This window comes from Kogia breviceps, chromosome 15 (assembly GCF_026419965.1).
Source record: "Kogia breviceps isolate mKogBre1 chromosome 15, mKogBre1 haplotype 1, whole genome shotgun sequence".
Lineage (NCBI taxonomy): Eukaryota > Metazoa > Chordata > Mammalia > Artiodactyla > Physeteridae > Kogia > Kogia breviceps.
In genome coordinates, this window is record NC_081324.1 from 70,364,347 (window position 1) to 70,377,756 (window position 13,410).

The 13,410-nt window shown below is 44.5% G+C and overlaps 1 protein-coding gene across 10 annotated transcripts in view; it reads right to left on the bottom strand.

Moving 5' to 3' along the window:
- SEZ6L (seizure related 6 homolog like) overlaps window positions 1–13,410 on the bottom strand; it is a 200,069-nt gene that overhangs the window by 20,960 nt on the left and 165,699 nt on the right. For 5 of the 10 annotated variants that reach the window (XM_067014499.1, XM_067014498.1, XM_067014497.1 and 2 more), the window contains exons 11-12: window positions 12,567–12,761; window positions 9,647–9,838 (exon numbers count right to left, since the gene is read on the bottom strand). In XM_067014499.1, the coding sequence (XP_066870600.1) occupies window positions 9,647–9,838; window positions 12,567–12,761 (387 nt within the window). The remainder of the gene's footprint in view (window positions 1–9,646; window positions 9,839–12,566; window positions 12,762–13,410) is intronic. The other 5 variants (XM_067014505.1, XM_067014504.1, XM_067014503.1 and 2 more) reach the window with 1 other exon arrangement.

The following is a 13,410-nucleotide window of genomic DNA, read 5'->3' on the forward strand; positions in this document are numbered from 1 at the left end:
AGTAAGAGTCTGAGAAGAATTCCACATGGAATTCCACCTCTGGCAGAAACCAGCTGTCTTTGAAGGCATCTGTATTTATCTTCAGCTCCCAGAAGATGGCAGGAAAGTGATGAGGGAAGTGACTTGAATTTGAAACTGGAGGCCGGGATCCACTGTGTTACCTTGGGTGAATCAATTCATGTCTCTGGACTTCAATTTTTCCTGCCTGCTACGTATACAGACTGGACCAAGACCCCACTCTTAAGCTGAGATGTGGCTGGGCAATGACATTCCTACACCGAGGAGGTACCCACACCTTGAAATAAGATTGTTTAAGGCAGGTTTTCTCAACTTAGATGCTGTTGACATTTGGGGCTGGGTAATTCTCTGTGGTGGGGCTGTCCTGTGCCCTGTAGGATGTCGGGCAGCATCCCTGGCCTCTGCCCACTAGATGCCAGTAGCACTCCTCTTCCCCCGTTGTGACAACCAAAGATGTCTCTAGAAATTGCCTTTGACAATTGTCCCCTGGGGAGCAGATTCACCCCTGGTTGAGAATCACTTGTCTAAGGTTTCAACAATTCTGATGGCAATCCGTGTGATTTCAACCTGTTCTCTCCCAGGAATTCAAGTGACTTGGACTGGTGGTCTTATAGACATAATCACAAACCTACCCTCATTTTTATCTTCCTCCCATTTCCCCCCTCTCTTTAAGTATAGGAAAAAATGTACATTTTTAGAGCACATTTGTGCGAAACGCTCTAAATCAGGTTTCTTGGTTATTGCTATGAATGATTTGTAATATACTCTACAGTAGTGGAGCAGGGAAACTGAGTGGTAATTAGCAACCAATGTTAACTGAGCACTTATTATATACCAGACACACTGTTATGAGCGTCTGTATTGATGGTTGGCATGATCATTCTTTCTGATGAGGACACCGGCTTCGGCTTGTTCAAGGTCATGCAGCTGGCAAGTGGCAGGGCTGAGATGCAAACCTGACCTGCTGGATTTGAAGTCCTGTGCACTTACCGGTTCTGCTACAATGATGGGCCCTTCTCCTGCGCAAATTCCCTGGGCTATCGTGAATTGCTCTGAGCTATTGCTTCCTCAGAGACAGGAATTTTTAAATGAAGAAGGGCACCCAGCTAGAGCCTGGCATGCTGGCCGAGGTGAGGCCGCTGGGGATGATTCATCAATGGAAACTTTTAGTTTGGCCACCGTCTGGCCATGTGGGTTCTATCCAGGTCAGGAAATCTCCACATCTCGTATTTGTGGTGTTCTGGGGGCAGGGCTGTGAAGGGCCAGGGCCTCCTGGGGAATCCCTACATGCCTCTCTGGAGAGCCACCCATAACACCCTCGCTGTCTTTGTCACAGCCTCATTACTTTTCATGCTGTGGTTTATGTCTTCTGGATGGGACCCCTAGCAGCCATCTACCATGCCGCCACCAAAGAAGGAAGCTGCAACAAAGCCACGAAACTCAATAAAGACTGCATTAGTATTGTTAACAAGGATGATGACAGTAATAGTAACAAATACTGTCATTTTTTGAGCCTGCTGGGCCCAAGGGCCAGCTGGGTACATTCCTAGCAAGCAAGGTATGTGTTTGAGTCTCTGAACATATAAACAGATCATTTCGATAAGCTGCAGCAAGTGCTGTGTAGCTATAGGAGCCATGGGAGTGCAGATGAGAGAAACATGACCTAGCCTAGGCAGTCAGGGAGGCCCTTCTGGAGGAGGTGATACTGCAGATCCCTTGTTATTTCTTTCATAGATTTGTTTCTCCTCCCCCATCTTCAATAGACCCCAGGCTCCCTGACAATACAGATTGTGTCTGTTTACATATTGCTGCATTTTTGCCATATTTTCAGGACCTAACACCGCTGTTCCCAAACTATACACTGTGATGCCCCCGGGTGCCACCATGAACTCACAGGGGTGCTGTGAGATTTTTAAAAAATGTTGAGAAGACACAGTGACATCTTCCAGCCCAATGTGAACTCCTAGCTTGAGAAAGTTCACAGTTTTAACCTCAGATTGAGCTACATTCTTTTTTTTGGGGGGTGCATATAGATTGTAGTTTATTTACTTTTTTTAACATCTTTATTGGAGTATAACTGCTTCACAATGGAGCTACATTCTTTTTGATGATGCCCCATCTTTGCAAAGCTAGGTTTTCTGTGGCTGCTGTGCTAAAAAGCAAGAACTGTGACAAAATCAGTGTGGAACAGGAGATGAAGGTGGCAGAGTCCAGTCTGATGCTAAGAGTTTGAGAAGTTTGGCAGAGCCCAGTAGGCACACACACTCCCGCAGCAGTAGTTGGATTATTACTGTAATTGTAAATAAGTGTTACTTAAGAATGAAATAAAAATTTTACAATCTTTTCTTGCAATTTATGTGCATTACTTTTTCAAGCAGCTCCTAAGTTGTCAGGATATAGCTGCTTATTAAGTGGTTTGGACCTAACTGTTTAATAAATAGAATTGTTAGGTATTCTGGCCTAGGAAATCTATGAAACAATCCTGACACTCCAAAGATACTGTGAGTTGAGAAAGTTTGGGAACCTCTGTCCTAGCGTGCACCTGCAGATAAGAGGACTTGTTAAATGACTGAATTACATCCAACAAACCCGTGTGGTAGGAAGTAGTAATCCGTTTTCACAGATGGGGACCTAGGTCCAGAGAGGGCAAGCTACTGGTCCAAGGTCACACAGCTGAGGTGGAGGTGGGTCTGACAGCAAATTTCAGACTCTTCCCTCTAACTACGCCTGACCCGTCTGTTCTTGAAGTGGCCTGGGGTAAATGGACCAGGAGTGAAAAGACATGGCTTTGAGTCCCAGCTGGACCAAACGATGGCGTTGGCAAGTGACTGTGAACAGAGGCTGCAGATGTCCAGAGCTTATACTATTTGCTTGTTGGTGGAAAGTCTCGGTCAACAGTAGAGCCCCAGAGCTTCACCCGGGAACCAGGGCTGCAGAGTAAGAGGTAGGAAGAAGACACTTTGGGGGTTAGGCAGGCTTTAGCTGGAATCCTGGGTTTTCCCCTTCCCTGCTGTGTGAGACCTCAGGAAAGCTGTTTCACCCTCTCTGGGCCTTCCCTGTCTGCTTTTAAGTGGACACGCAAACCATTCATGCAGTTTTGTGAGGGTTAAACGTGTGAATGTTGGGGAAGGGCTGGGCGCAGCCAAGGCGCTCATCAAATCAGGGCTGTTTCCTTGGTTCAGCAGAAGAAACATTTTAAAGCTGTTTTATTGGACTTCCCTGGTGGTGCAGTGGTTAAGAATCCGCCTGCCAACGCAGGGGACATGGGTTCAGGCCCTGGTCCGGGAAGATCCCACATGCCGTGGAGCAGCTAAGCCCGTGTGCCACAACTACTGAGACCGTGTGTCACAACTACTGAAGCCCACTTGGCTAGAGCCCGTGCTCCGCAACAAGAGAAGCCACCGCAATGAGAAGCCCACGCACCGCAACGAAGAGTAGCCCCTGCTCCCCGCAACTAGAGAAAGCCCGCGCGCAGCAGCGAAGGCCCAGCGCAGCCAAAAATAAATAAATAAATAAAATTTTAAAAATAAATAAATAAAGCTGTTTTATGTCCAATAACCTTGTTAAAAATACTCTCGGAACCCAGATACAACCGCCCCCTCAGTCTGGGCACCTTGCTGCTAGAATCTGACTCTCCTCCTGCCTCGCGTGTCATCTCCTGTCGGCCTCACCTGCCTGGAACAGTGCTGGAACCCCATGCTGGGTTCTCCTGGCATCTGCGAGGAGGATGGCATGTCTCCTGACACCCAGCTTGACTCGTGAACTCATTAGCATGGGTGTCAGGGACACCTTCTCACCAGAGCTCTGCAGATCTTGGGGAAAGGTGCCAGCCCCGGGGGGAGCGGGGCTGCTTCTCGGAAACCCAGCAGCTGCTGCAGCCCAGAGGGTCTTTGGAGGCTGTGCCTCATGAGCGAGGTGCCTTTTCTTTCTTTTAAAAAAATATTTCCACCTTTCAGTATTTTAAAGGGGAAATGGGAGTTGTATTTGCTTCCTGGGCTGCTGTAACAAAGTGCCACAAACAGGGGTCGTAGGACAACAGTCATTCCTTGTCTCATAGCTCTGGAGGGTAGAAGCCTGAAATCAAGGAGGCAGCAGGGCTCTGCTCCCCATGAAACCTCCGGAAGGAGGATGCTTCCCTGCCTCTCCCTAGCTTCTGGTGGCCTCTGGTAATTCTTGGCACCCTTGACTTGCAGGTACAACACTCCCATCACTGCCTCTGGCATCATGCGATGCTCTCCCTATGTCTGTGTCTCCATGTGAGTCCAAATTTCCCTCTTCTTGTAAGGACACCAGTCACTGGATTAACGCCCACTGTAATCTGGTATGACCTCACCTTAACTTGATTATATCTGCAAAGACCCTATTTCCCCAAACCTCATGGTTACAGGCACTGGGGGTTAGGACTTCGGCATTGTTTTTCTTGGGGGGAGACACAATTAAGCCCCAAACAAGAACCAAGCAGTCAGTGTCAGAACTTGGCCCAAAGGTCTGGGGACTGGGAAGGGATGTGGTGGTGGCTAAGGGGTTAGGACCACAGACTACAATTCCACTGGGACAGCCCTGTGTGAGTTTGCGCCCTGCCACCCGTGGTGAAATGATGGCGGCGCCAGGCGGGTGGAAGGGATGCTGGCCTTGGAGTTCAGAGCCCTAAATGTGACTCCTAGCTCTGCCCACAAAGAAGTTTTGTGACCTTAGTCATACTTCCCTTTGAGAAGCAATTTCCTTTACATACCGCCCTCCACACACACGCATTTATATACGTGTGTGTGCATATATATACATTCACAAAAATACAAATATATATATAATCTAGTTAGCAATGTATTTTACACATGATAACTACTGTTATCTGTATTTTCCTCTGAGCTTTAGTTTCCTTAATGTATACGTGCATGTACATACACACATACTGTACACATATATACATATATGTTCACAAATACATATAACATGCTTAGCAAAATCTTACACAGTCGATAGATAACAACTATTTTTATTATCTGTAAAATGAGGGCAGCTGTGTTTTATCTCAAGGTTATCCTCAATTGCATTTTATCTCCCAGAGTCCCTTCAGCTCTGAAATTCTAGAACTCAGACTAAATTCTAGGACTAAGGCAGATGGGAACACGGGGTTGTGTGGTCCAAGGTTCCCTGTTACTTGCGCAAACAGAATAATAAAGTAGGGGTTGTGTGGTCCAAGGTTCCCTGTTACTTGTGCAAACAGAATAATAAAGTCTCTCCTTTTCTGTGCAGAGCTTTTTACTGCAATGAATTCCCACTTGTCTATATTTGCTTTGGTTGCCTGTGCCTTTGGTGTCATATCAGTGAAATCACTGCCAAGACCAATGTCGGGGAGTTTTTCCCCTATGTTTTCTTCTAGAATTTTTACAGTTTCAGGTCTTACATTTAAGTCTTTAACCATTTTGAGTTGATTTTTGTGTATGGTGTCAGATAAGGGTCCAATTTCAAAGAAAACAATCAGTGAGAGAAATCTTCAATGTACTGAATGAGAGAACATATTTGCAAACCATGCGTCTGATAAGGGGTTAATTTCCAGAAAAGTAAGGAACTCCTACAACTCAACAGCCGACAAACAAATAACCCAATTAAAAAAATGGGCAAAGGACCTGAATAGACATTTCTCCAAAGAAGAGATACAAATGGCCAACATGTACACGAAAGATGCTCAACGTCATTGGTCATCAGGGAAACGCTAATCAAAACTACAATAAGGTATCACCTCACACATGGTAGGATGGCCGTCATCAAAGAAACAAAAGACAGCAAGAGTTGGTGAGGGCGTGAAGAAGAGGGAACCCTCGGTGGGAATGCAAAATGGCGCAGCCGCTACGGAAAACAGTTCTATCTTTTTCCGCTACGGAAAAAGATAGAACAAGCATTATGATCCAGCAATCCCTCTTCTGGGTATTTACCCAAAATAACTGAAATCAGGATCTTCAAGCGATTTTAGCACCGCTGTGTTCATTGCAGCACTATTTCAACTAGCCAGGATGTGGAAACAAACATCACTGAGGGATGAATGGATACAGTAAACGTGGTACATACATACAATGGAATATCATTCAGCTTTGTAAAAGAAGGAAATTCTGCCATATGTGACAACATGGATGGACCTTGAGGACATTATGCTGAGTGAAATAAGCCAGTCACAAAAGGACAAATACTGTCTGGTTCTACTTATAGGATGCATCTAAAATAGTCAAATTCAGGGACTTCCCTCGTGGTCCAGTGGGTAAGACTCTACGCTCCCAATGCAGGGGCCTGGGTTTGATCCCTGGTCGGGGAACTAGATCCCACATGCATGCTGCAACTAAGAGTCCGCGTGCCTCAACTAAGAATCCACATGCCGCAATTAAGAAGTCCGCGTGCCGCAACTAAGAGTCTGCATGCTGCAACTAAGAGTTTGAGTGCCACAACTAAGAAGCCTGTATGCTGCAACAAGAGCCCACATGAAACAACTGAGAGCCCGCATGCTGCAACAAAGATCCTGTGTGCCACAACTAAGACCCAGCATAGCCTAAATAAATAAACATTTTTTAAATGGAAATTTATTTTAAAAAATAGTCAAATTCTTACCATATGATCCAGCAATGCCACTCCTGAGCATATATCTGGACAAAACTATAATCCAAAAAGATATATGCACCCTTATGTTCATAGTAGCACTATTCACAACAACCAAGACATGGAAACAACCTACATGTCTATCGACAGATGAATGGATAAAGAAGATGTGGTACATATATACAATGGAATACTACTCAGCCATAAAACAGAATAAAATAATGCCATTTGGGGCAACATAGATGCAACCAGAGATTATCATGCAAAGTGAAGTGAGTCAGAAAGAGAAAGACAAACACCATATGATATCACGTATATGTGGAATCTAAAATATGACACAAATGAACCTATCTGTGAAACAGAAACAGACTCATGGCCATAGAGAGCAGAGTGGTGGTTGCCAAGGGGGTTGGGGGAGGGACGGGGTGGGAGGCTGGGGTCAGCAGATGTAGGCTTTTATACATGGAGTGGATAAGCAGCAAGGTCCTACTGGATGGCACAGAGAACCATGTTCAATAGCCTATGATAAACAATAATGGAAAAGAGTATAAAAAAAAGACTGTATATATATATATGTATAACTGAATCACGTTGCTGTACAGCAGTAATTAACTCAACATTGGAAATCAATTATGCTTCAATAAAAAAATCTTTTAAAAAAAGGTCAAATTCATGGAACCAGAGAGTGAAACGGTGGCTGCCTGGGGCTGAATGAAAGGGAAATGGGGAAATTGCTTATCAACAGGCATAAGGTTCCGATTATGCAAGGTAAGTAAGTTCTAAAGATCTACTATACAACACCATGCCTTTGAGTTAATGATACTCTATTATTATACACTTAAAGATTTGCTAAAATGGTCCATTTCATGCTGTGTTCTTGCCACACCTTCCCCCTTTTTGAGAAGAGAAAATGGGAACCCAGAAACATAAATCTTCCTCGAATAAAGGAATCAGATGTCAATTAAGGAAAATCTATGAAGTAGATGATGTGCACTTAAAGTTTTCATTTATTTGGGTCTGTGTGATAAATCCCTTTTGTGGGCTGAGAAAGCTGAATTTATGGACTATCACAGGCGACCCTGGCCTTGGCTGCCTCATGAATACAAAGAGAGGAAGGTCTCCCCAGAGTTTGAATTTGACCATGCTCTGTTCTTTATGAGAAGCAACGAACATCTCTGTTATTAATTAATAATGTGGACGTGAATTAATGCACGTGACTGCTCAGAATGGTGCCTGGCATACAATAAGTGCTCAGTAAGTACAGGTACACCTTGTTTTATTGCATGTTGCTTTACTGCGCTTCACGGATACTGTGGGTTTTTTTTGTTTTTGTTTTTTTTTACAAATTGAAGGTTTGTGGCAACCCTGCGTGGTCAGATGAGGGTTAGCATTTTTTTTTTTTTAGCAGTAAAGTCTTTTAAAATTAAGGTACATAACTTTTTTTTTTTCTTAGACGTCATGCTATAGCACACTTAATAGGTTACAGTATAGGCTAAACGTAACTTTTATATACACTGGGAAACCTAAAATTTTGCTTTATTGCAATATTTTCTTTTATTGTGTTGGTCTGGAACTGAACCCACAGTATCTCTGAGGTCTGCCTGTATCTGTTTATCCAATGGAAAAGGACAAGGATTTTCTTGTTTTCCAATTGTCTTCCAAACAGTGAATGCTTTTGTCCATCTAAATGGCAGGGCTGCTTGTTTGTGGCCATGAAAAAACTCCACAAAGTCTGTTTTGATACTTGTGAGAAGTGACAAAACACAGTTACTTCAGGAGAGAGCCACGTCCTTAAGTTACACTCTATTCATCACATAAGATGTAGTTTACAATAAACACAAACATACAATAAACATCTATTTTTTTGTTGTTGTTTGAAGTCTGATTCCTCAGCACTATCGAGACCTCAGTGCAGCTCTGGGAGCTTGGGCTGGCTGTGCCCTTAATGGATCTCTTCAAAACACACTCATAGGACTTCCCTGGTGGCGCAGTGGTTGGGAGTCCGCCTGCCGATACAGGGGACGCGGGTTTGTGCCCCGGTCCGGGAAGATCCCACATGCCGCGGAGCGGCTGGGCCCGTGAGCCACGACCTCTGAGCCTGCGCGTCCGGAGCCTGCGCTCCGCAAGGGGAGAGGCCGCAACAGTGAGGGGCCCGCGTACCGCAAAAAACCAACCAACAAACAAAAAACACACTCATAAAATAGCAGTGCAGCTGACATCTCTAAACGCCAGGCATTGTGTGAGGCTTTGTTCCTTCTGCAGGGCCTCACGCTTTCCTTAAGCAATGGGTCCGATCCCTGTCAGAACATCAGAAACCTTGGGGAGCTTTGGAAACTCACGCTACACCCCAGACCAACTGCATCCGAATCTCCAGGGCGTTTTAAAACATCCTAGATGATTCCCATGCGCCATCGTGGCTGAGACACACCCCACCCCCCGCACCCAGCCCCAGACCCCTGCTGTCCACCTCCTCTGCCTGGTGAGAATATGCAGTTACTCTTCCATTCTCAGAGTGACCTTGGAAGCCTTTTTTTGAGGTTTTATGGTAGAGAAACCCCCAAAGTGTTTTTTTAACCAAACATTTGCTTTGAGGGCCCCATAGAGGAGGTCAAAGAGAGTCTAAATCACTCTATTTACTGCCCTGCGGACTGCTCAATTTTAATCACTTAGAGTCAGGCAGGCCTGGGTTTGCCTCTGGCCTCCTTCTTAACTAACTAGCTATGTGACCTGGGGCAATGATTTCACCTCTTTGAATCTTAATATCGCCTTTGGAAGATGGAGACACTACTGCCATGCTCACGAAGCTACCCAACGAAGAAGAGAGGGAAATCCGGTAAAGGACTCAGCACAGTGCCTGATAAACTTACCATAAATGTTAGAGTAGCCATGCCCTCAATCCCTGTTAGCTATTGTTGGGGGACAGTGATAATAAATGCTCCCAAGAGTGGGTACCGCCTCCTAGCAGCCCAGCCCTCCACCGGGAATAAGAAGCAGCCAACCCCCAGATGCATCCCGGAGGCTCAAGCCAATAAAGAGGACTCACACACACAGTGGGGCAGGCGAGAGGTCCAGATGGGCGTGCCGGTTTCACGGCTGTAGCAGGTCAGGAGGGAGCTCCCTTCCAGCACGAAGCCCGTGTTGCAGGTGTACTGGATGGTGGTGCCCACCAGCAGCACGGGGTCCGAAATCAAGCGGGTCGAGTGGTCTACTTCCCCGGGATCGGTGCAGTACATAACTACACGAGATGAAACCAAACCAGGTGGGTGTTAGGGCCTGATGACCACTGGTTTGCTGAGAACTACAGAATGATCTAGAACGTTTCCTCACTTAGTTCTTTCCCTGTTTGAAAGACACTGCAGGCGGCTGGAGAACAGGCCAGGACAAAAGAGGCTTGAATTTAATTTCACTTTTAGGAATTTGCCCAGAGAAATGTTTGCATCAGGGCCCGAAGACCCATATACAAGGCTGCACATTGCACATAATAATATTATATTTGTAATGGTTAAAAAGCAATCCTTTAACAGGAGTTAAATATCATGCAACAACCATTCCATGAAATCCTGACCAACCACTAATGAGAACAAAGTGCTTTTTCTCACTGCTTTCTTTGTAGTACTCAACTACAGGAAAATAAGCATCCATTACATTCATTCATTCATTCACTCATTCATTTATTTGGTCTCACTGTGTCGCTTGTGGGATCTTAGTTCCCCGACCAGGGATCGAATCCCGGGCCCAGGGCAGTGAAAGTGTGGAGTACTAACCACCGGACTGCCAGGGAAGTCCTAAATGTCCATTACTTTTAAGTTAAAAAGTCAATATAGATAAAAGGAAAATAATAAACCAATTAAAAAGGAATGAAGTGCGGAAAAGAGAGAAACTGAGTTTTAAATTGACAACTGTAATGTAAATTTTGCACTGTGACTCATGATACACTATTGTTAATAGATGTGCAGAAAGGAAACATCTTAAGACTAAATAAAACCTATTTCTCATTGTGCTGCAAAAATAAAAATAAAAAGGAATGAAGTAGATCACATGTGTGATATGAAAAGATGTCTATTTCTGAGTTGAAGAAAAAGGCTGTTGCAAGGCAGTTTCTAGAAATTGATGCCTATTATGGTAAAATATCTGTATCTGCAGCTACTTCTATATGTGTATCCATATATATCTCCACATACACAATACACACACACATATATATTTACATAAGTGTGTGACAGACACATACATACATATGCAATTGGAATAAAACAGAATAAGCTTCTGAGAGTGGCCTCATTGCTAGAGAGCAGATCATAAGGGATTTTCACTTTCTACCTCATTATTTTACTACCACTTGATTAACGTATTTGTTACTGGCACCATTTTAAGATATAGCTATATATTTACACCTTTTAATGTCAAGAGTGGAGCTTAACCAATGAAAGGTGGTTATAACGTTCAGGGACTCCTGGGTGGGATCCCATTGTTCTAGGAGGTTCCTCTGCTCTCATTTCACTAGAAGAGAAGCACTTTGGTGGGTCTGTGTCTTGAATGCAGAGTGAGCGTGGCACCCAGCCTGGGAAGATAAACACGCAGGCACACAACAGGCCCAATACACATTTATTTGCTCTACTTTGGGCCTCTTCTTGGCAAAAATTGAGGCATGGGAGGGGAAGCCCCCCCCCCCAGAACTAGTTATGTCCCCTCCAAGCCTTTAAAAATGTTTAAAAAATAATAATGATGACGTAGATCGCATTGGTGGGTTCGTGATGGATCTCTCTTAATTGCACATCTCCCTGTCCATTTTTATTTTCTATCACAATCCACACACATACACACACCCCACATTCTGCTGCAGAACAAATCGATGTGTTTGTGTAGCTGGTTTTATGGATCTTCAGTGAGTTCTTTCCTGCTTCCCACCATTATAATTTTCCTTGATGTTGGAATGTTTACGGCAGGAATTGTATGTAGCCCCCCATGCTCTCCTTCCCCAACAGCCTCTGTCTCTGCTGCACTTAATATTTCTTCTTGGGCAATTGGTGATTTAAGTCATGCTGAACAGGTCTACCAAAGTATCACCAAGGATCCAAGGATTCCCAGGAAGAAGGCTGCAGACTAGAGCCTTATGTAGGAGGTGGGAAGCAAATGGATGAGGGGAGAGGCCAAATTTAGCACACACCCCCCCACCTGATATTAAGACTTCGGGGTAGAAACCATTAGAGGCACTTCCTGTCGCTACCCCTCTTCAAGATGCTGAACTTAGCTATCACTAGACACACCTGGCCTGCACTCAGGCCAGCACTCAGGGGAGCAGACAGAAGGAACCAGGAGACTGGGCTGGATGCTGTCTGGATAAAGTCAGCTACCTACCAGTGTCTACTTCAACGTAAATGCAAGAGAAAGACCACTGAAGGTTTAGAAACAAGGAGAACTTTTCTTGTTTCTCTAGATACTTTCACTAAGGCATTGCCAGAAAATTCAAGCTACTTCTTTTAAAAAATTACCATCGATCAAACTATTTCCATTTTGGAAATGTTGAGAAAATAAAACATGCCTTAAAAAAAAATAAAAAAAGTCGGCTACCTACCATAGGGGTTTTGAACTGGGGCTCCTAGGGCCAACTTAGATTTGTTTTGCTTGGCTGCTGCAGGTATTTTAACGACTTGAATTTGAATGCTGTTTTTACACAGGCTGCGTATATTCCCGTTGACCACAGTCCACACCATTCCCAAATGTCTCACACCCAGCCTGCTTTACCTATTTGCATTATCTGCCAGGCTTTTGAAACCACCTGAGTCTGAGATCCCTGCCCTTGGGCTACAAAATGACATTGGTGAACAGCACCCGTGTGTTGGTGGAGTAGAAGAGAGGCCAGACTCTACACTGAATAGCTCCTCTGCATCCATGCAAAAAATATTCCATGGGAGGGATTTTCCATCCAATGACCTAGAGGAAAACAACAAGACTACTCTTACTTTTCTCACAAAATGGGGGATCGCTGCTCCAGCTGAGGTCCCACTGGCAGGTGAGGGTGTCGCTCCCCACGATGTCATAGCCGGGGTCACACTGGTAGGTGATTCTGGCTCCCCTCACGAGCTCCGTATGAGAAGTGGTTTTCCAACCATTCTGGATCTCAGGCAAATCTGAGCAGGAGTCGTTCCTTGACACCTCTTTAAAACAAAAACATCATCCTTAGATGGGGAGGTGGCCTTGTTGTTGGGGGGTTCCTTTCGTGAATGTCAGAGGAAAGAGAAAATAGAAGGAAAAGCCCCCAGAAGTAACCAACACAACTTCTGAAATCCCTTAACCTGCAAGAACTCTTCTCTAGGGGGATTTTACAATGACTTCTTTTCATTTTGGATGTGGAACCTCCAGCCAAGCCATCAGAGGACTGCAGCCCCAGCTGATATCTTGACTATAACCTCATGACAGGCCCTAAATCAGGACCACCCAGTATTAACTCCGGAATTCCTGACTCACAGAAACTGTGAGATAGTAAATGTTTACTGCTAAGTTTGGGGGGGGTCATCTGTTACGTAGCAATAGGTTGCTACTATACTCAGCCTTATCCTAAGAATGTCCATAAATCTATGGGTTTGATGGATTAGTCATATACATTTTTGTAATGCAGACTAAGATAAACACGTAACTATTAAAAGATAGAAATAATTATTGGTTGCATTCTTCAAATCACATTGCCTACCATCAGTGAACATCAACCACACTCCAGAAAATGCTACACACAGCTTATCGTCACAGAATCTTCCTCTGGAATAATTGTTTTCCTACTGCAAACCTTTGTTACTAAGGTAGAAATCC